General features: G+C 55.0%; 1 protein-coding gene across 42 annotated transcripts in view; it reads right to left on the bottom strand.

The window, feature by feature from the left end:
• Positions 1 to 628: 628 nt before the first annotated feature.
• The window catches only part of ATOSB (atos homolog B), a 37,930-nt gene continuing 16,929 nt past the window's right edge, over positions 629 to 21,629 (bottom strand). For 8 of the 42 annotated variants that reach the window (XM_086868141.1, XM_086868146.1, XM_086868145.1 and 5 more), the window contains 9 exons: positions 9,284 to 9,376; positions 8,485 to 8,686; positions 5,591 to 6,901; positions 4,009 to 4,067; positions 3,603 to 3,699; positions 3,030 to 3,188; positions 2,602 to 2,670; positions 1,953 to 2,158; positions 629 to 1,665 (listed from right to left, as the gene is read on the bottom strand). In XM_086868141.1, coding sequence (XP_086724267.1) covers positions 1,512 to 1,665; positions 1,953 to 2,158; positions 2,602 to 2,670; positions 3,030 to 3,188; positions 3,603 to 3,699; positions 4,009 to 4,067; positions 5,591 to 6,736 — 1,890 coding nt within the window. In that variant the 5' untranslated portion in view covers positions 6,737 to 6,901; positions 8,485 to 8,686; positions 9,284 to 9,376 and the 3' untranslated portion in view covers positions 629 to 1,511. Of the gene's footprint in view, positions 1,666 to 1,952; positions 2,159 to 2,601; positions 2,671 to 3,029; positions 3,189 to 3,602; positions 3,700 to 4,008; positions 4,068 to 5,590; positions 6,902 to 8,484; positions 8,768 to 9,283; positions 9,377 to 10,057; positions 13,345 to 14,132; positions 14,399 to 14,543; positions 14,815 to 16,029; positions 16,300 to 21,629 lie in introns of those variants that run through there. The other 34 variants (XM_086868142.1, XM_086868156.1, XM_086868158.1 and 31 more) reach the window with 16 other exon arrangements.

Genomic DNA, 21,629 nt, shown 5'->3' with positions numbered 1-21,629 from the left:
GGGGAGAGCTCAGATACACGGTTTGGGGGATTCAGGGCCCCGGTGTGAGGGGAGCAAGCGCCGGTGTAAGGGGGGTCCGTTTGGGGGCTCAGGCCCCCAATATATGGGCAGTATAGGGGCAGGTTCAGGCTTCCTGACCCCAGTGCAGCAGGGCCGGAGCCCCTTGGCCGCCCCCGGGCAGGGCAGAGCAGGACCTCACCCCCGCACCCCCCAGTCCTGGCCCAGCCCCACACCCCGCGCCGGGGTCTCAGCCCCAGGGGTGGGAGTTGATGGGGTCGCGCCTCTCCCCTTTTTGTTCCCTCTGATGGAAGGGCTGAGTATCCCCTCAGCTTGCGCTGGCAGCGGGAGCCTTGCTGAGACCCTTAGAGGGCAGAGGGGCGATACAGACTGGGAATGTGCAAGTTTGTTTAACTCTTGGCCCTTCCCCTCTGACTGCCCCAGTCTGGATTCTCCCAGTCCTGCTGCTCCTGAGGACCCAGCCCAGCTCCCAGAGTTTGATATCCTCTGTTGCTTCCCCGCTACCCAAGGACTAAGCTGGGGCTACTGACCATCCTCCCACATCTGATCATGCTGCTGGCAGACCCCTGCCCAAAGCTGCCTCCTGCATGGGATTCACCCCACACCCGAAGACAGTGCAAGGTTCCTTTTATTTTGGCAATCTTCTCAGGTCCACAGCTCACGTGCTCTGGAGGCTCTCGCCCAGAGGGCTATCCCCGTATTCCTGCAAAGAGCCCCAGGTCCCCATCCACGTGGCAGCTGTGTCTCTTACCTTCAGGAACCTGGCAGTGGCCACTTCCTTGACAGCCATAGGCCTCTTGGGGTCTGGCTTGCCCTAAAAGACTGAAGATAAGTGCAGCCTCCTCAAACTGCTTGGAGTTGGGCTGGCCCTGCAAAGCTGGTGCCAGAGAGGCTCAGCCTGTCACAGGGCTTTTAACACACCCCTGACCTGCACCCTGTGTGAACATTGGGTCACACTCCCTTGCATGGGCTGAGGCATCCTTGTCCCTAGTCATTCTCGTAGTCCCCACAGCCCTGCTCGAACACAGGCAGCCTGGTGCAGGCAGGGCTGGGGGGAAGAACAAGCACAGCACCTCTGATCCTCTACGCTAGCCTCCTCTGTGCTCCCAGCAACAATAAATACTAATAAATACAAACTCTTTCACACTTTCTGCTCCCTGACCTGGGGCCCGTGTGGGTGGTCTTACTCACAGCTCCAGTCCAGCTCTTCACTCTACACCCACCCACCTCAGCCACAGCAAAGGCTACAGGCTGGGAGCAGTGCCAGCAGCAGGCTTGGGCATGTCCCTGCAGTGCCAGGGCTGCTCCTCAGCCTCTGCCCCTCTTGGTGAAGCCCCCTGGGTGATCCCAGCCCAGCTGCAGAGCTTGGTGTCCATGTTGGTCAGGAGGGTGGGTGCTATCTCAAAGCAGTGTGTGCTGGCCCTTTACTCATCTCTCCCCAAAGTGCTGGGCTGGAGGCTCCCCAGTGGCCCTGGGGTCTGGGGTGAAGGAGGTCAGGCCCGGGGTGAGTAGCAGGGGTTCCGCGGCATCTCTGTGAAGGATTTCAGTTCGTAGGGGATCCCCGAATCCACCTCGATCGACTTGCGGGAGAAAAGCAGCCGAATGTCATCATGAAGGTAGATCTTCCCCGACTTGGAGCTGTGAAACCTGTGTGGAGATGAGCAGGGCAGAGAGACCTCAGGCTCCCCAGGCAAGGGCAGGGCATCTTCAGTGAGAGCACAATCCCCTTGACTACTTTGGCCCTCGGTCAAAGAAGCCCCTTTGGCTTCTGGTTGCCTTCAGTGGGGCAGAGACAGCTGCCCTTGGGCAAGGTGGCAGCTCCAGCTGGTCCCTCCTCCTCCCTAGTCCCTTCTCCTGTCTTGCAGGCTTGGGACATGTTGGAGAGGAGCCCAGGTCACCTTGGGGCAGGTGCCCATCACCCCAGCATGCTTTACCTTAGATGCATCAGGTAGCAGAGGACCCTGCGGGGCGGGCTGGTGCCCAGTGGTTCACTGGGGGCCGCTGTGGACCCCTCCTCCTCCCCCACGGGCACCAGGAAGATGCGATGGCGTAGGAAGGTCATGTGGTTGGCCGGCATGTCCTGGAAGTCGTATGTCACCAAGAACATCTTCACCACAGTCTTGTTTGGATTAAATAAGGTCTGGGGGCAGAGGGGAATGGGGTCAGACTGGGAAGGATGCAGGGCAGAAATGGGGCATCTGGGAGCAGAAGCTGCTGGGCCAAGGATCCAGAAAGCACCACACCAGTCTTAGAGGGCTTAACCTGAGTGTCATAGGTCAGTCCTTTTCACCCACCTTCACACCTGTGCTCCTCTTCAATTACATCCCATTCCCACTACACATACACACTTTTCTGCCCAAACCCTCACCCACCTCTTCCTTCCCTGATTCTCCCATCACCTTGTCTCCCTGAGAGCACCCTGTGCCCTCCTCTGCTATGTTGTCTTGGTGGCCATGTAACCTCCTGCAGGAGACACCCTTTCCAGCTGTTGCCCTACCTAACAATGTCATGGAGCATATGCCCCCCCAAAGCAAGGCAACCAGAGCCCAACCAGCCATCCCCACAGGCCAGGGAATGACTCACCACTTGGATGGTTCCAGCTTTGGGGACACTGTACCCCTTCTTTCCCAAGGCCTCCAAGTCAATCACTCCCTGGGGCAAAATAAACAATGTGTGAGAGAGGGAGAAAGCCAAGAGAGAGCCCAGTTGGGAACCAGCCTAGGCCTGTGACTCCCTCACTGGGAACACTTGGCACAAGTCAGCAAGAAGACCCCCAGCTCAGCCCCTCTCCAAACAAGAGCAGCAACAGAGAGGTGGTGACAAGAGAGGTGATGACAATGACAACCATGAAGCAGCAGGGCCTCTTCTTTCCCTTTTTGCTTTTTTGGGTTAAAAACTGCTCCTGGCACAGGCAGCCATATCAACAAGCACAGGTTGAGCACAGCAAGCGTTGAGCGGCTGCCCCAGGGTGCCAGGGTACAGCCCCCCACAGCTCCCCCACATCCATGTACCAGGAAAGGCGAGGGTGCGCTGTGTTCAGAGATATCGAAGTAGGTGACGTCGACAGGCAGGGTGACATGCTGGGGACAGTAGGAGCCACTGGCACCGATCTCTGCCGTGAAACCCTCGATCCTCCCTGATGGTGCAAAGCACCCCTTCAGGATGGACTCCTGAGAGGGGAGGGAAGCGTTAGGGAATCTCAAACACCAGCCCTACCCCCTGCCTCAATGCTCCAGGTGAAGTCATTCCCAAATTCACCGCACCCAAGTGACTGCATGCCTGCTTGACCTCACTCTGAGACCGACCCACCCTGAACTGCTGGGATAGCACCAACCATCTAACAGGGAGATGAGCAGCAAGAGTGCCTCAGCTCAGCCTCATTGCACCTATCTCAGCAGGTTCCACCCAAGGATCTGCTGGCTGAGCCATGGCTGTGTGGCACGCCAGGCCTTCTGGGGACAATCAACCAGGGCTCCCCATCAGGTTCAGCCTCTCACACTCATCACTGAGTGGAGCTCCCTGTGTGCAGCTCCCTGTGTGGAGCCCCTGGCACCCACCTCCCCCCAGCAGATGGGCACCATTACCTCAAAGTTGCCCAGCAGAGCATGGCTGACAGTGGTGGTGGCCCAGGGCGCTGTAGGGGACCTGGTGCCCCTCCGGAGGCTGGTTCGGAGATGTCGCCTTGGAGTGAGGAGAGAAGGCAGGTGTTGAACTGAAGAGCACACAGCCCTGGGGTGTTCATATCCCTGGGAGTTTGGATCTCTCTCTAGGTCCCCTGTACCTTTGCTAGAGGTTGAACCCACTTTCCTACATCCCAGGGGAAGAAGAAAGCCCCTGCCCCAGTCTGTGGTCTTGTGGAAAGAAGATACCTGGGCCGGGGCAGGAAGAGGACTCAACACAACCTGAACCTCCCATGGGGCTTCAGGCTACTGAGGTGGGCAGGCACCCTGCACCCCCATGTCCATCCCACTAGGCTGACAGGAGACTCACGATTTGAGGCGCAGCCCACTCTTCAGCCTCCTCCCAACTGTGGTGCACTCTGAAGAGCTCTGGAGGGGACACAAAATGGAGAACCGTGTTAGGGCAGCAACAAAGGCCCGTGCACCCCTGGGAGGTGCCACTGCCCTTGCCCTGCCCCATATTCCCATTTGGGTCCCTGCACACGGAACAGGCTCCTTGGGCAGCCATCAGCAGCCTCTGGAGGGGTGGCCAGCAGGGCAGTACGAGGACTGTGGCATCTGGTGGGGACATGGGGCTGCCCAAACCCCAAAGTGGCTCAGATGGGAATAAGGGTATTGGTACCCAAAGTACAACACACTGTTCCCTCTTTACAAAGCAGGTCTCAGGAGCAGCCCCAGTGACAAGACACCTGTAGACAGAGACACACAATGACACCCCCTCACACCTCACAGGGATTGGTGACACCTACAAGGACACTCCCTGACCAGCCCTGGAAAAGTTCTGTCCCCCGATGATTCATGCAAAGTCCTCAGCAGTGCCACCAGGCAGAAGGGTGTGTTGCCCACCCCTACCCACAGCTAGGATCCTACAGTCACAGTCACATTTTAGCCTCCTTTTAAAGATGTCCCTTTTTCAGGGGCTTTCCCTTCTGGAAGCCACACAAAGGGCAGCACAACACAAAGGGATGATGGACCTGGCTGACATGACTGGGTGGGAAAACCCAGGGAAGCTGCTGGAGGGCTTCACTCTGCATGGACAGGGCTGGGGGACAGTTACCAAAAAGACAGGCAGGGATGGAGATGTGTGCCATGGATGTTGTGTCCCAGCTCCAAGCAGCAAGAAGCCAGGGTAGCTCTGACATCATTTCCTGTGGGTCCCCACACCTTGGGATGCCCCAGAGAAAGAAGGTGCCAGATCTGGCCTGAGCCTGCTGCAGCCTCACCTGGCAGGACAGGGTGAGGGCAGGGGGCTAATAAGAAGGGCAAGGTAAGAAAGGAGAAATTGGAGGCACCTCCTGAGCTGCTATGGGGGTTGCAAACCTCAGGGGTCTGCCCCTTTGCTGTCACCTTGGGCACATGCAACAGGCATCTCAAAATGGCAGAAAAGCCAGTGGCATCTCTGCACAAGCACTGGCCTCCTTGGTCAAAGCATGTTCACTCCCACTGCCTGCAGACTCTTGCTCTCATGGGCATCATGGCCAGGAGTTCAAGCCACCCCACACATCTGCCTTCCTCCTCATCAGGCAGGCAGTGGCCAGCTGCTCTTCCCAAGCTTGCTGGTATTTCATAGCTTAACATGAAGCCATCAGACACCAAATGTGGCTTCAAGACATGTCCAGCTCTCACTGCCACACAGAGGTTATCTCCTGTCCAATCAAGGCTCTCCAGGAGAAAAAGCCAGTTGCATGCAGAGGATCCAGTGACTACAAGATGTCAAGAGCTTGTTAAAACAGACCATGTGTGCCAGGGCTGACTGTCAGCTGCTGCCTTGTTCACACCAGTACTGCAACTCAGGGACAGGACAGGGCATGGTGCCACAGTGGACCACACTGCCCACAACCACAGTCCTGAGCTCAGGCTATTCCTTACTTCCCCACATAAGCAATGCTTACCTTGGCTGCAGGAAGCAGGTGATTCCAGAATGGAGCTCCCTTAGCATCCGTGCTGCGGCAGGCTGTGGGCACAGGATGGCATGGCAGGACCCTCTTCTTCCTTGCTGGTGGGGACAGGCTCTCATCCTCAGAGCAGGAGTCAGCCATAGCCTCACCAGCAGGCAGCAACTTCCTTTTGGCTGGGCAGGTGCTGCTGAGCTGGCTGCTCCCACAGGGTGTCATCTCCTGTGAGCTCAAGTTGCTGGGCTCAGGGCTGAGCACTGTCTGCGGCACGGGGGACTCCCTGCACCCATTGGCCACCACTGGCCCTTCTGCTTCTCTGCTAGCCCTACTGGTGTGAGATGGGCTGCTCCCTGGCTTCTCTCTCTTCCCACCCGGGTCCACCTGGGTTGTTTGTGCAATACTGTGCAATTCAAGGTGAAGTACATTGTGGCCACTTGCCGGCTCCCCATTCTCTCCATAGTCTATGGGCTGATCCCCTGATGAGACAGGACAACTGTCTCTCATGTGCAAAGTACTGCAAGCAATGTGCTGGGGCCAGGAGGAGGAGGAGGAGGAGGAGGTGGAGGAGGAGGAGGAGGTGGAGCAGGAGGTGGAGGAGGAGGTGGAGGAGGAGGTGGAGGAGGAGGAGGAGACATCCTGCAACTTGTCCTCCCTGCTGGCCTTGGGGCTGTGGCTAGGGCTGCCCTCACAGCGATGCTCCACCACCCGCAGCCCACTGTGGGAGAAGTGCTGGGCAGAGCCACAAAGGGAGAGCTCCTCCACCAGCAGACCATCCTCAAAGGTTTCATCATCATCCAGGGAAGGCTGCCCAGGGCCCCCATCCACCCCCTTGTCACCCCAGTGAGTTCTTTTTGGATCTCGACCCCCCTCCAGAGTTCGTTGCTCGGGGTATCCCCTCTTGACAGCTGGCCGGGTGCCTGCCCGCTGCTCCGTGCTCTCAGAAGAGCTGGAGAGGTGGGAGAAGATGGACACTTGGTACACCTTCTGGCGCTTGATCTCTGTCTCATTGTAGCCCATGAGGATGCTGCGGTGGGTGCAGCACTGTGAGGAAGGCTCCAAGGGTGTCTCCCCGCTGGGCCGGGACAGGCTGGGGTCTGTGCTGCGCTCCGGGGGCAGACACGTCTCTGTGTGGATGTGCCGCATGGAGCCTCACTTGCTGGGACTCCCAGTGGAGCCCATGCAGCAGCAGGAGGGGGACTGTAAAGTGCCACAGGTCAGGGTGCAAGGGCAGGGGGTGTGAGCTGGGCCCTCTCTCACTCAGGATCTCTGTGTGAGCCCTCTACTACGAGGTGCTCTGCAGCACAGCATCTGGAAAAAAAAAAGAGCAGAAGGATGAGTGTCAGTCCAGTATCTCCATTCTCATCCAGGCTTCTGGCTACAAGGGACCCACTGGGACATGGCTCCTCACACAGCCCCCTTGAACCTCCCTCTCCAGGGACAGGAAGAAGAAAGAGGCTAATATGGCTTTCTGGGAAACCCTGAGGCATCACCCACCTGCAGGTTCAGTACTTCCTTCCTGGTCTGGGCAAGGAGAGAAGTCTCTAGACAGACTGGAGACTCCTGTGGACAAGTCTGGGCAGGTGGGGAGGAAGAGGGCTGCCCTCTGCCAGGGACACGCTTGTACTGTTGTGGAGCTCAGGAGTCAGGCAGGTCAGACCAGTCCCAGGGGCTCAGAACTGTAATCATCCCTTTGGGCAACAGCAGCAGCATTCTCAGTGGCCAAGACGACCTGTCCTGGCCACGTGCAGTGAATGAGGCAGGGCTGGTGCCAGCCCCATGGCGGGGACAGGAACCTGGCCTAACATCCCTGTTATCTCTGCCAGATTAGACCAGGCATCTCCAGCGTTTCAGTCAGCAGCTGGGAAGTAGCAGGGTCACCATCCACCCACTCCTGCCAGCTCCAAGGGCCTGCCCTTCTCTGTGCAGCATGGTGCCTCACTTTTGATTTTTAGTCCAGTTTGAGAGTTGTGAGAATCCTGTCCACATGTTGGTTCATTTCAGGCATGAAAAATACTGAAATGGTTGCAAGAGCTGAGGAGATGCAGGGGAAGTCACCAGCACACTGAGGACAAACTGCCCGTGCCTGGCAGCTCTGCCTTTTGCCTGTCTTTGCAGCAGCGCCCGATCTTGTGGAGCAAGGGCTTAGGGGCAAGTGAGCAACAGGGAAATTTGTTCTCCAGGTGGATCAAGGCTATGTGGAGAGTGAGGCTCTCTTTATGCTGTTTTGACCCTACTGGCGTGTGGATGGGAAAATGGCAGGCCAGGGTGCTTGAGACCAGGGAGTCTGTTTAAAAGGAGCGATAAAATGTATAACCATGCAACAAGGATGTGTTGGAGACTGACTGGCTGAAAAGCAGCAGAGCAGAAAAGGCCCTGGGGGTCCTGGTGGGCACCAATGAGCCAGCAATGTGCCCTTGCAGCAAAGAAGAACAGTAGTGCACCAGGCACAGCATTAACAGCAGGTTGAGAGAACTGATCCTCCCTCTCTGCTCAGCGCTGGTGAGGACACATCTGAGAGAGTGCAAAAGAGGGACACTAAACAAATTAATGGAATGGAGCATCTTTCCTGTGAGGAAAGGCTATGAGAGCTGGGACTGTTCAGCCTGGAGAAGCCCAGTGAAATCTTATCTAGATATCTAGATATATAAATAAAAGGTTCCCTCTGAATATCAGAAAAACCATTTTGTTTTACCATGACTGAGCACTATAACCAGTTACCTACAGAGGTTGTGGAATCTTCATCCTTGGAGATATCCAGAAGTCATCAGGACAAAGTCATGGGCAATGACTCTAGGTGGGACTCCAGATAACCTCCATATGTCCCTGCTAACCTCAACCCCTCTGTGTGGCCCACAACACTGCAGCCTGTCCTGGCTGCTCCCCACACTTACCCCTCTGCATCAGGACCCTGCTTTGCTCCGGATTAACCTCCCTGCCCTGCAGCAGGCGGTCGTTGGCACAATTAGCTGAAGACACCTGCCAGTCAGGCACCCCCCAGAAGCGGCGTGGCTGCCGTGGAATGGCTCCCACCATCACGGTGTGCCTCCGAACCTCCGCAATGTCCTCTCCAGCTCTTCAGTGTCCACAGTGGCTCTGAGGGGAAGGAAAGGGGGGGATGCAGGGCTGGGGTGATTCAGATGCTTCCTGGAAGAAGAGTAGGAGGGTGCTTCCTGTCTGCAGGGTCAGACAGGCAGAGAAGGCAGCATTTAGGCTCAGTCTTTCCCAACCTCCCAAATCAAAGGCCACATACATCTCATCCACCTCAGGCAGTGCTAACACCTTGATTTCCATTTAAACCACAAATATTTTAAGCTAAGCCATGAACTCTCATACCTGGCTTGATTTTACATCCCTTTTGCATGCTTTCCTGTATGAAACCCCATGCATAGGAACAGATTCCTCTTTCTTTCTGGCAACCATTTCATGCCTTGCTTTCCAAGACACTGCAGCAAGCTCTGGGCCTCCAGCTAGCTCCTGGTCTCATGTTCACCTCCTCCCCCTTCCACCCACAGCACAGGACACTTTCCAGCCCCACAGATAAGGAGAAGAGCTTGGAATTGTTTTCTTCCATTAAGAGATGCCTGTCAGGGAAGGCAGAAATGAGGAGCCTGACAGCCCTGAGCCATGATGGCCCCCCACCAGATTTTCCCAGCACAAAGACAGCAATCCTTTCATGTGCACAGCACTCACCTGTTCAGATGTGCTCTTGATGTACAGCAGAGATTTGCAGATGCAACACAACTCCCCTGTGGTCACAACCCATGGGCACTGCAGCTTTGATGCCTGGAAGAGGGCATAGAGAAAAGTCAGCTGAAGCAGCAGCTCATGGTGCAACACCTTCAGAGTGTGCAAGGGCCCTTGGGCAGCTTCACCCTCAGCACCTCTGTGGCAGAGGAAGCTCATGGGCTTCACCAGCCCAGGCACCTCCAGCTAAAGGTGGAAATTGTTCCTATCCCTGGGGATCATGCCCTCCTCACCACCCTCCTCATGCATCCCTTAAATGGGGGATCACTGCAGCACCCATCCAACAGGCAGTCACTGTCTGGGCACCCCAAACCAGCAGTGAGTACTGCTCTGAAGGCTGGAAACAGCAGGGCCAGGCAGATGAACAAAAACCCCAAATGGATGCTCAGAGGCAGCAACACTCAAGTGCAATCCCCTGAAGTGGCATCCTGGTCTGGCAAATTCTGCATGCCTGCAACTTGCACATGGGAAGGCAGCATCAGCTGTGCTTGCTGCCTGACCTCTCCTGCCCCAGAAAACAGGCTGTTCTTTCTCTACATTTCCAATAAGATTTGATATTACAGGCGGCCATGACCAGTCCCCGTGAGCTGAACAGCTCAAAAGGCACCACCACTGCTGGGGAGGGCACTGCCAGCAACCAGCCAGAACAGGACCTGTTGAGGTCAGTCACACCCAAGGACCATTTGCAGCAGGGGAAATCAGTGCTGCAGTGTAACAAACCTTGGGTCCAAACAAAAGCTTTTTGGAAAGATCCGCTCTTCCTGGCACCCCATGAGGCCTGCACCAAAGCAGGTAGGAAAGCAAGTGAATGCTCTCAGCTGTGGGTGGATGCTGAAGTAGTAACATGCTGTGCTCTGCCTGCCTGGAAGGTTCCTGTTTCCCTCCTCCATATCTGAAGGAGACTTGTACCATGACTTGTGTGGCACTATCAACCACTGGGAAGCAAAATCAGCAACCAACAGCAAGAATCAGCCTGATGCAGAGAAGAAAGAGTGTGTCCATGCCAGAACAAACACACAGTTTCACCTTCCATTCTCTTCCCCATGTCCCTCTGAAGTCACAGCCATTTTCTCCCCAGCAGCAGCTTTCTTTCAGGAGAATGGATGTATAAGGACAAGCTGACCTGCTAGCACACAAATCCATCCCAGCTGAGCTCTCAACACCAGTCATCAGGCACTGCCAGCACCAGCCACTAGAACACATGGCTAGAACACAGGGCTACACCACTTTTTGCCCAGCCCAGATACTGTTGCTTGAAGCATTGTGCTGGAAAACGATGGGCTCATGGCAGGGACAGGAAAGTATCACCCAAAGTGCCTCCAAGTACACCCTAATATCTCCTTGAACATCCTTCTGGAGGAATGCCCATCAGTGTGGGATGGGAACAGCTGGGGTGTAGCTCTGCTTCTCACCTTCCTTGAGATGCAAGGGGCTGTATCCCAGGGAGGGTCTCTTGGCAGTGCCAAGCTCCTCCCTGCTGACAGCCCATCCAGCTCACAGCAGAGCTCAGACTCTGACAGCAGCAAGGGAGCCCACCATCTCCCCACAGAGGGGAACAGCAACCCTGGGACCATGGCCTCCTGCACTCCAAGCACGCACAGAGAGAAACCACCTGGTCACCTCTGTCTTCTCTCCTTGAGCCAGAAGCCCTAATTCTGGCCACATGGATGGACAGAGCCAAGTCCAGGCCTTCACTAGCTCAGCTGAGCAGCACAAGTACCATCCCTCTGGAAACAGCACATGGGGGGGCTCCATGTGCCCACACCAAGGGTTTGGCTCCTCCTAAGCCAACCTGACGCTGTTTTTTTTTTGTTACAGCATTTCTGTCTGTGCTGCTGCTCTAAGATAGGACTCCAAAAGCTTTGCCCCTTGAGGGAAGCCCAGACAGAGCTCTTCCACTCTCTGCCCTACTCCTGCCAAGGTCCCCTCATTGCCCAGAAAACAGGCAGGGCCCTGTGCTTTTGCCAAGATCTCCCAGCACCTAGATGTGGAGCTATGCCAGGCACAGCTTTCCTCTGTTTTTTTTGTCTAGGGAAGGGGCACCATGCTTCAACACCCAAGAAATAGCCAGTGCCAAATGACCTGCAGAGAGTGAGCGTGTCCCAGGCACTGGGGCAGAAACACTGTATTCTGATGTGGAATAACACAGCCAGGCCTGGAGGGGTTGGGGACTTGGCTTACCTGGTGGTTCCATTCCTATTAGCACATCCAGGGGGAAACCAGGATTAAGAGACCATGGTCTCAGTCTGGAGGCAACAGAGCAGGATGGTGGGTGAGGACAGGTCCCTGGCTGGGCAATGCAGCAGTGGTACCACATGCCGGGCTGCAGCCTGCAAAAGGATCTGCTGCTGTTCGGGCTGTACTGTGCCAGCCAGAGAGGAAGCAGGATGAGTGTGGAGCAGGGAGGCTATCTGTCATGAGGCAGAGCCCTTGGGAGCCTAGCAGGGCTGGTAGCCCAGCACCACTGCAAGGGAGAGAGAAAGATCTGGCCCAAAGCTGCCACACTTGTCCTGGGGGGATCCAGTGGCTTTCCACGGCAGCACTGCCAGACAGTCAAAAGGGACACATGGCCAGGAGACAAGAGGCTTTGACCTGGGCACTGCTGCCTGGGACAGAGCACCAGCCTGGTGGTTGTCAGGGCCAAAAGGGGTCCTTGCACTATTTAGACCACAATAAACCCCAAACCAACCCCTAAGTGGCTTTTGCTGCTGCCTTCTCTCCTGCTTCCTTTCCTAGGAAGTGCTATGGAGAGACACTGGTGGCCTCACTGGGGATGAAGCATGAACCTGAACAGCCAGGAAGAAGTGCCATCATTACAAGAGGGAAAATAATCATCCTCAGAACAAGCAGAGTATAAGGCAAGAGAAGAGGCAACAGAAACTGCTGGAAACAGACTGTCTAGAGGATAAATCACAACTCTATTGGTCCTACCTGAACCCAAGGAGAAGGAAGGAAATCTAAGCAGTATGAGCACAAACCCAGGAGCTCCCTGGCTCAGGCTAAGAGCAGAGCTTGTGAAGTGCCAGCAGGCAGAAAGTTTCTCTCATAGCCCTGAAGGATGGCAACACTAACAGCAATGCTGCCACCAGAGAAGGGTTCCTGCACAGTCTGACAGATCAGGCATCTCACCATCAGAAGACAGACAGACACATGAGGCTGGGGACTACTCCAGCACTGTAGGTGGCAGTCCCAGGGAGATGACAAGGGAGAAGCTAGAGGAGCAAGCTGTGCCTGAAGCGAAAAAATGACCACTGGCCATGGCTCAGGCACTATCCTGGAATTCAGGTTGGGGAGGAAGGAGCCCACGCTTGGTGGAAACAAGAGGAAGAAAGAAGGAGAGGGAGAGGATACATAGGAAGGGAGTTTCCGTGTCCCACTGCAAGGGCAAGTGTTGCTCTCAAGGCTCCTCAGGAGGCCTCCTGCCATGCCAGATTTATGCAGCTGCAGAGCCTCATTCAGTGCTAACCCCTGCTAGTAGTGAGGAGGAAGCCTGACACCAGAGCGGAAGGATGGGGCAAGAGGTATCACCCATGTCATGAGTGTAAGCTCCTAGAAACCACCAGACACAGAAAGAGATTAGACCCAACACCTCCCTGTGCCCACAGCACCGTGTCCATGAGGTGCTGCTGCTCCCTCCCATCCCATGGGAGGCAGCACTGGCCAGGTGCACAAGTCCCTAGGGACAGAGCAGCCCTCTCTGCAGTGCATCTTGCTGGGGCTCCAAGCTGCAGCAGCCTCCTCAAGGGCTGAGGTCTGCCCAACAACATGCAGTGCCTCCCCAGCCCTAGCACCACACACAGGTGCTGCAGGGACTGAGCCCTTCTGCTCGGCCAAGTCAGGATAATACAATGAAACCTCTCCTGGGAGCTGGGGGAGCCGGAGCAGAGCTCCCAGCCCAGTGACTTACCCCTTCTCCCTCTGATGCCCCTTGTCCTGGTACAGATCGCCTCCACACACCTTTCCCAGGTGCCTGGCTTGCAGACGGCGATGCTGACAATAGCCTGTGGCTGGGAAGGGGGGGTTTACAGGGTCTGCAGACAGATCTCACTATGCGACAGCCACCTGTGCAAAGCTTTCCCCCACTTCCAACCCCCTCCCCGCCAACCTCCCCTCCACGCACGGCTGCCCCTCTTCCCAGGAAAGCGCAAAGAATGAAAAGCAGCTTAAAATCCGGCAGGACAATCGGGCAGCTCTCCAAGGCCGGCAGCACCCCCTGCCCACCCAGCCCAGCAGGTTCAAACCTCTACAGCCCACGGCCGCCCAGCTCCAGTGTTCGACCGGGAGCCCAGGAAACCTGCAGCAGGCAGGGCAGGGAAATCCCATGCAGCAGCCGCTTACGGGGAGGACAGCCCAGGTTGAGGACAGACCTTTGTCTCTGCCTGCCTGTCTTGCTCGCTTGCTGCCGGAGGAGGAAGAGGGGGGCGGTGGGGGACAGCGAGCAAAGATAACACCCCTAGGAGGGATGTCACAGCCACGTTAATCACTTGGAATTCCAGCCAGCGCGCCGCAAATATGGGCAGCAAATGGAGATGCTCAAAGCTCTAAAATAATTGGATCCTTTCACAAGAGCCGAGCCCAGAATTCAGCACAGGAATTCAGTCCCCGCTGGAAGTCGAGAGATCAAATACATGGAAAGGCAGGCGCAGCACAAGCAATCCTCAGCCACCGCTGTATCCAGCTCCATAGCCTTTGGCGCTGCTTTAATCTCAGGTGCCTTCCCAGCGGGAGCGAGGGGGGACCACAGCGGAGAGCCCGAGTGCCCAGCTGAGGACCGGCCCCTTCCCATCCAACTTACTCGACTTGTGGCAAGGTGCAGAAGCGCTGTCAATGCAAAAGAGGGTTTTGTGCGGGAGGCCAGCTGCCTCGAAGCCTTGCTCGACCGGAGGAACAGTCCATGGGAAGGAGACCCCTGAAGCTGCTGTTTGGCCTCCGCTGCCCTGCAGGGGAGATGCCTGGCCCGGCAGGATTCCCAGCCCGCATCACATTCCCGGCGAGACGCACACGCGGCACATGTACGCTCCTGCTCGGCGCCTCAACGGCAATGAAAAGGCACAGAGGCTTCTGCCAGAAAACAAAGAGGCAGCGGCAGAGCTGGGGGTGGGGAAAACTCTCCGCTGCCCAAGAGGATCCCTGCAGAGGCAGCAGGATGCTGCTAGGCTCCACCGCAGCTATTCACCCCCACTAGCCCGAGGTGGCACCCACTTGCCTGGCACAGGGAGTCGAGGGTGGGCAAGCCCCCATTCCCCTTCCATAGGCAGCGCTAGGTGAGAAGTGCTGGAGGACACGAGCCAGGCCCAGGACAACAGCTGTCCACAAGCAGCAAATTCCTCTGTGCTGGCTCCACATCATAAAAAGCTGTGTCTTTCCACCTCGGGGTAGCTGCTGCACAGGGGAAGGTGCAGCCAGCACCGCACCTGCAAGCCCTGGGGAGCCCCATGGCATTGGACTTGGGGCAGCACAGTGGCCTCAGCAGTCACCTTGAGGCAAGAATGTGAAAGCAAGCCCCTGGCCACCTAGGCACAGGGACATGTCAGCCAGCTCCCTTCCAGCCCTCCTGTCTCTCTCCAGGGGTGGTGGCCCGAGGGACAGGCCCATGGGACCTCAGTCACTGATGACCCCACAGACAGGCTGGTCCAGTCCAGAGCTCGATGCCAGATGAAACCAATGGAAAATTTTCCACCATGTGATTACTAAGTCATATGCCTGTGCAGCCAGTCATAGAATGGCTTGGAGAAGGCAAGTGGATCTGGCCAAGGGCAGGGACCACTTCTGGTCTGCACTTGCATGACACCCAAGGTCTCTGGCTATGACCAGGGCACCAATGCTCTGCCACATTTCAAGTTCAATAAGGATGTTTGTCCAAGGGAGGCATTCCCCAGACCCAATCTGGATGAGGCCCTCACCATTCTAAGCAACCTACAAATTTTAGCACCATTTTATCTGATCTCCCAAGAGGAAGAACAACACTCTGCAGTTGGTGTCTCTGCCAGAAGCTGTGCAAACTGCATACTACGAACCTGCTTAACCCAACTCCAGTGGTAAAACAAGTTACAGCAACTCCCATCCTGTCAGCTCCCTGTCCTGGGCTGTGCACCATGGGAAGCATGATCTGGACATGCAACCTGAACAGCCCAGCCCCTTTTCCAGTACTATTAGCTAGGTACAGAAACAAGAGCCTCTGATAGGGAGCTCCAGTGCTAGGGTGATGTTTTGCAAGCTGGGAGAAGATAGCACAGAAATCAGCAGGTGATGGCAGCCCTCTTGCTCCCAGCTCTGCCATCTCTTCTGCGTCACCACAGGCATCTTCCAAAGCCTGCTTACCAAGCTAGCTCCTTCTGTACTGTCATGCCCTGTAGCCTAAACCCAGATGCAGCACACTGCCCCTTCCCCACATCCTTCACATGGCAGCTGGGCTCTGTATCTCTTCAAGTGTGCTCCTCTTCAATCCTAGCCCATCCTCAACCACCATCAGACCCTGTCCTGTTTCCATGAACCCCCAAGGCAAGCCCCTAGCTCTTACCTGTGCTCTGTTGCCTCCTGATTGCTGCAGTTCACACCTTAACCTACCCCAGGTTCCTCCCATTCCCGACTGCCACACACCCACAGCCCCACCAGCCCAAGCCTCCTTGCACACACTCCCCTGACGAGTTCCTGACACCCGACAGACTCACGGCACCATCACCTTTCCGTACCTCCCCAAACAGTCACCAGGCACTTCAGGGCAGTGGAGGAAGTCCCAGGGATGCTGAATTGCTCTGATCAGCTCCGGGTGTCAAAGCTACACATTGGAAGAGGGGGTAAGCAAATGGCTTGCAATGGGGAGGGCAGCAAGGATTGTGCACTGCAGCATTTGCCCCGTGGGAACTGCCCCTCCCCACCGCAAGCCCTCTTGCAATACACTTCCTTTTACTGTAAGAGTCCTCCAAGGGAGGTGCTTGAGCACAGGCACTCGGGCCTCCTGCTTGGTTACCAAGCTGCAGCCTGCAGATAAGGCTGCAGCAGCTGTAGGGACATTCAGCATCTTTTCCACTCCCTGTACTAGACATGTACGTGGCACAGGGGGAGGAGATACCACACACACAGCTGTGCACACCCATACAACTCATGCTTTTCCAGCTGCGATTTAGTAAGGCTCAAGTCTAGCACAGGCCAGTCTAGCACATGACCTGTGCTGGGCAGGTATTTGGGCCATAAGGGTGAGGCTTTGTCCATCTTTGATTTTAAGAAGATGGACACAATCAGGGCTACTGCAGGGAAGGAGTATTTCCACCACAAATTTAATGTCCTGCACCTTGTCATAGAAAACAAAAACGTCTCTTTCCTGTAGGACTGAAGGTGAAACACCCTAGTGGACTTAGTAAAAGGGTGCCACAACTGTAATGCAAACATTCACACTGCTGTCCATAATGAAGGCAAACACATGAGAGCAGAAGGCTTTAAGAAGGGAAACATGGGGTAAGAGGGACTGTAGGTGTGTCCATATGAAGGGCAGCAGGAGACACAGTCCAGCTCCTCTTACACCCCGTGAAACTGCAAACCTCCTTGTCCACACAGACTAAACCACCCCTGGGGTCCCACAGAGAGCAGAGGCAGCTAAGTCAAAACATCTTCAACCTGGTGGTTGATTCATGCCCTGAGGACACAGATGTCCCTCTAGACCTGACCCTCCTAAGGAGGCAGAGCCTGTGAGGGCCCTAAGAGCTCTCCATGGCCTACCAGAACCCAGTTCATCCCCTGCCATACAGCACTTGCTCTGGCAGATGGGAACACAGACCTCAGGGACCTCTTAACCCAAACCACCAGATCCTGCTGCTCCCAAAGTGTAGGGGATGCTTCAACGGGGATATCCAAGTAAAGCCAGCACATTCAGAGCAGCATTGAGAGTTTTGTGTGGACTGCTTAGGAAGGGAGAGCAGAGTGCACAGCAATGGCAGGCCAGTGTAAACAAGCCCAAAGGAAAAGCTGAAAGGAGCAACTTTAGAAGGGATTGGGGACTAACACGGTTTATGAGAATGTTCTAGACCTTGAAAACACACATAAAGGGAGCCTGAACATCCACCCAGCCTCTGCCAGATGAGAAAGCAGATGTAGCTACTGCTGCAGGTCAGCTTAACCCAGGAGCCAAGGCTACAAGCAGACCCCTTTGCTCTGGTTCATTACTCTTGCAGACAGGATGGGCCAAACACTGTAAACACCCTCTGAACACTTACACACCAGACATGGGCTTCTGCAACATCAGACACCAGGTCAAAGCTCCGAGACACAATAAATCACACAGCAAAGTTGTTCCTGAAGACAAGGCTCATAAGATTGCCAGCAGCCAGCCTTGCAGAAGAACAGGATCAGGAAAAGAACAACCATGAGAATAAAAGGCTGGCAAAGAAACAGAAAGTACTGTGAGTAAATAATTCTTTCCAGACACTCCTTTGGGCTCATCTCAGCGTCCATCTGCTGAGGATGGTCAAGCAGCTGGAACCTTTGAAAAAGCTACCACTGACTTCCCTTCCAACCACCACTATCTCTGGGACAGGCACCACAGGAAAGAAATTTTGCATCTGGAGGACTGGAGTCCAGCATCCTCATGAGCCTTCCAAAAACACCAGCAAGCCCCGACACATCACAGCTCTGTTCTTCCAGCAAAGCAAGGAGGATGCTTTACATCCTGTGTTTCACTGCCCACTGGTTTCTTGTGCTCGTGTGGAAAGGAAATAATACAGATTACAGAGAGATGGGTGCTCCAGCTAAGAGAGGCTGGGGCAAGTGAATGAGCTGAGCAATGCTCCAAAGGCAGTGCCTCCATCTCCCACCACTGCTAATACCATACAGATAAGTCCAAGTGACAAGGGGACAGACAGAACAAGACCCTGAGCCCTCTATGTGCCTCCAAGCTGGTCAACCCAACAGTCCATGAGATGTGACATTGCCAAGCAACCTGAGAACTGCAGAACTGAGGAACAACAGTGAGAAGGGACCTCAGAGGGTTTGGGTCCAGTCATGCTAACAGCAGGGCTAAGTTCAAATAAATCGCTTGGAGTTTGCCCCATGCCAGGAGCTCAAAGTCACCAAGTGTAGAAACTGCCTCCTTCCTCTGGGCCCTACTCCAGATTCTAATTGCCTTGCAGGGAAATATTTTTCCTAGTGTCTAACTGGAATTTTCCTTGTGTCCCATTGCTTCTCATCCTGCTCCTGAGCACCTCCCAAGGGAGCCAAGCTGCAGCTTCACTGCAAACCCACAGCTTGCAGCAGCAGTGAGAGCTCCCTTCACTGCCTCCCTCCTGCTGCTGCACAAGCCTACCACTCTCAGCTTCTGCCCACTGCAGCACACAAGAAGCCAGAGCTCCAACTCATCTCTGGAGACTGTTGGAACCTGTTGGGCTCCATTCTGCCCAGCCAAGGGTGCCACCAAGGAGTACCTGCACCTGCATACCTTAGGGATGTTGAAAAAAGAGACTCATCTCAACCTGAGATCAGTAGGAGCTGCTTTTGTTCAAGTATCTGATCCTTGCTCTGGCTGGTAGTAATACCAGTGCCTGCTGCAAAACACCTACATTATTCCAAGACAGAATTCCCAAGTACCTGCTCCAAGAAGTTTGCCCCAGACACAGAGAGCTTCGGTTGTGCTGCTATAGCTCTGATACCAAGGCTGCCTCCACCATGCCCATGAGGGGCCTGTCTCAGGAGTGATGAGAAGGACAATAAGCAGTCCAACTCAGCAGAGGCCAGCTGTGCTAGACGGAGACCCAGCAGTCCAGAGCAGGTTCCTTGATGAGAGAAACAGCCTTGCAATACCTTCAAGGGTATGCAGCAGAGCCCAGGTCACACAAGGGGTTTTGGAGTCAAGAAGCACCCATGTCCCCAAATCTCCAGTGTATTATGTCCATCCCAGCTTTTCCTCCATGCTGTCTTCACTCAATCCAGAGCTATTTTTTTATCATTCTCTGCCCCAACAAGTATCACACATTTTACCATCCTGCATCTGCTCTCTCAGAAAACTGGGCAGGATCTGACCAGTACAGAGACTTGCTCAGCTTACCTAGAGCTGGCTGGACACCCCACCGCCTGTGTGGGGATGAAGATCCTCCTGATTCACTGAAGGCAGGCATACCTGTTCCCTGCACTGCTCCCTTGCAGTGCTCTTTTTTGGAAAACTTCAGCACCAAAGATGCCCCTAGCCTTTCCAGGACAGCAGTGTACCCATGGCTGGAGTTCAGCATGTAGCTAAGATCCTGTCCTGTTCCCAAGGCACAGGCATTGCCTCCACTTACTAAGCCCTTCAGCTTTCCCAGTTCTCCTCTGGCATCCACAGCCCATCTCCCAGGGACTCAGCATAAGCTGCCAGACCCTTGGGCTCCCTTAAAACCCTGTCCTGCACAAGCACCTTCCTTCTGCTTCCCACTGACTCATTCCTCTGTGATTCACCCCCTCCTGACTAATTTCTGTGACAGCCCCATGCACGAAGGGAGTGTGTGAGCAAAACGAGAAATGACCCAGACCCTGCAAGCCAACAAACTGGGCAGGGAGCCTGGCCTGGCAATGCCAGTGCCCTTGACCCCTGCAGCACCCAGAGGGCAGAGGTGACAGCACTAGCTCAAGTCCATTGTGTGGAGAAGGGGCAGAGGCAGGCTGGGAGTGCAGCCAAGATAAGGAGCAATGCTAGGGGAGGGCTTCCTCCAGACTCCGAGGCTGCCTTCCAGGCAAACCCATTCTCTTTATCAGCCTGACCCTGCTGGCTGTGGGAGGGTTACCCAACACTGCCACAGCTCAGATCCACAGGCAAGACGTCTGCCAGCTAAGCTGCCTTTGGGTACAGCCAGACATGCCCCCCCAGGCTGTGCCTCTTCCTGGTTTTACTCTCCAAGGTGTACAGATTCCTGGGAGACACAAAATGACTTCTAAGCATGGCTACAGTCAACTGGCATCAGCTAAGGCATGTAGGGCCCACAGGCTTGGCCAGTTCCTGACTGTGGACAGTGCAAGTCAGGCATATGATCTGTGTACACACAGATCCTCTGCAGGCTGCTCTTCTGACTGGTAATTCCCTAATGCTTGGGGCTGACGCTCAAACAGGCTTTGCCTCCCCTCTTTTCCACATCATGACCTGTTCCCAAGCCACACACACTGCCTCTACCTGCTAAGCCCTTCTGAGGGCTGTCCAGGCAACCTCAATCTCCTCAGAGAGACCAGAGCAGACAGAGGTGACAAGAGGAAGATGGCACTGCACAGCTGTGACACATACCTCCCAGCCAGCAGAGCAAGGGACTCTGCCCATTCACCTGTGTCTCAGCACAGGAGAGCTGTGGTGTAAGCATGACATGCTGCTCCATGCAGCACACCAGGTTACAGACCTGTGGCTCTACCTGTCAAAACTAGAGGATCCATTTCCCCTTGACTACAACAGAAAATTACTGGCATCATGGAGGCTCTTCCCTCACTCTTTCCACATCACATGGGTCAGAATCATGCTGACAAGGGGCTCTGGTCCCTTCCACCCAGGAGCACTTGGCCAGCTGCAGCATTTTGCCTGCAGCCACACACAGGATACTTAGGACAAGTATACTGCAAGAGAACAAGTCAATCAAGCATTATGTCTTCAGCAGGGTCATGGAGCCCCAGCTTAGACAGAAAGCCCTAACACGCAGGAGTTAAGGCCAAAGTAAACTGTATTTTGGCCAGGGAGCGAGGGACAACACTTTGGGCTGGAATGTCACATATTAATAGACACAAAGAATGATTTTCTGCCAAAGCTTAGGGCTGTATGCCAGAGCTGCTGCTTCTCCCTGGACTTTTAAATTTTTGATCCTCACTACGTATACACAGAACCTCTTCTCTCCTCTCGGGACAATGTAACACAAGTCTTTGTCCCATGGTATCCCTATGGGCTCCTGCACAGCACCCCTCCTCTCATCAGGATGCTCCAGTACTTCAGGTCCCTCCTAGTGAACCAGGGGGGAGATTCACAGGACTCACCATGTGTCAGCAGGGCCAACACCATGGTCACAGTGTCACAAAGGTCACAGCAACTGGGCAAGCTCCTGAACGAAACTCAGCAGCCACCAGCAGGGCAGACCCAGCAATTTAAATGGACATGCTCAAATAAGCCTGCCACCACTGAAAAGATGGATTTGTCTACAAACTCTGGGAGCCCCTAAGACAGCAGCAACAACCTATATGCATTCCTGGACATGGTGAGCTCCCTGGCGCAGTCTCCAAGCACATGGGAAGCTGAAGGATTGCCCTACATCCAGTTAAGCAGCAGGGACTGATCCAGTTTGAGCTAAACTGGCTGACTTTT

The sequence above is a fragment of the Cyanistes caeruleus genome, chromosome Z (genome assembly GCF_971803275.1).
Source record: "Cyanistes caeruleus chromosome Z, bCyaCae1.hap1.1, whole genome shotgun sequence".
In the NCBI taxonomy this organism is placed as follows: domain Eukaryota; kingdom Metazoa; phylum Chordata; class Aves; order Passeriformes; family Paridae; genus Cyanistes; species Cyanistes caeruleus.
The sequence above is the reverse complement of the archived record's forward strand: the minus strand, read 5'-3'. Positions and strand labels throughout refer to the sequence as shown.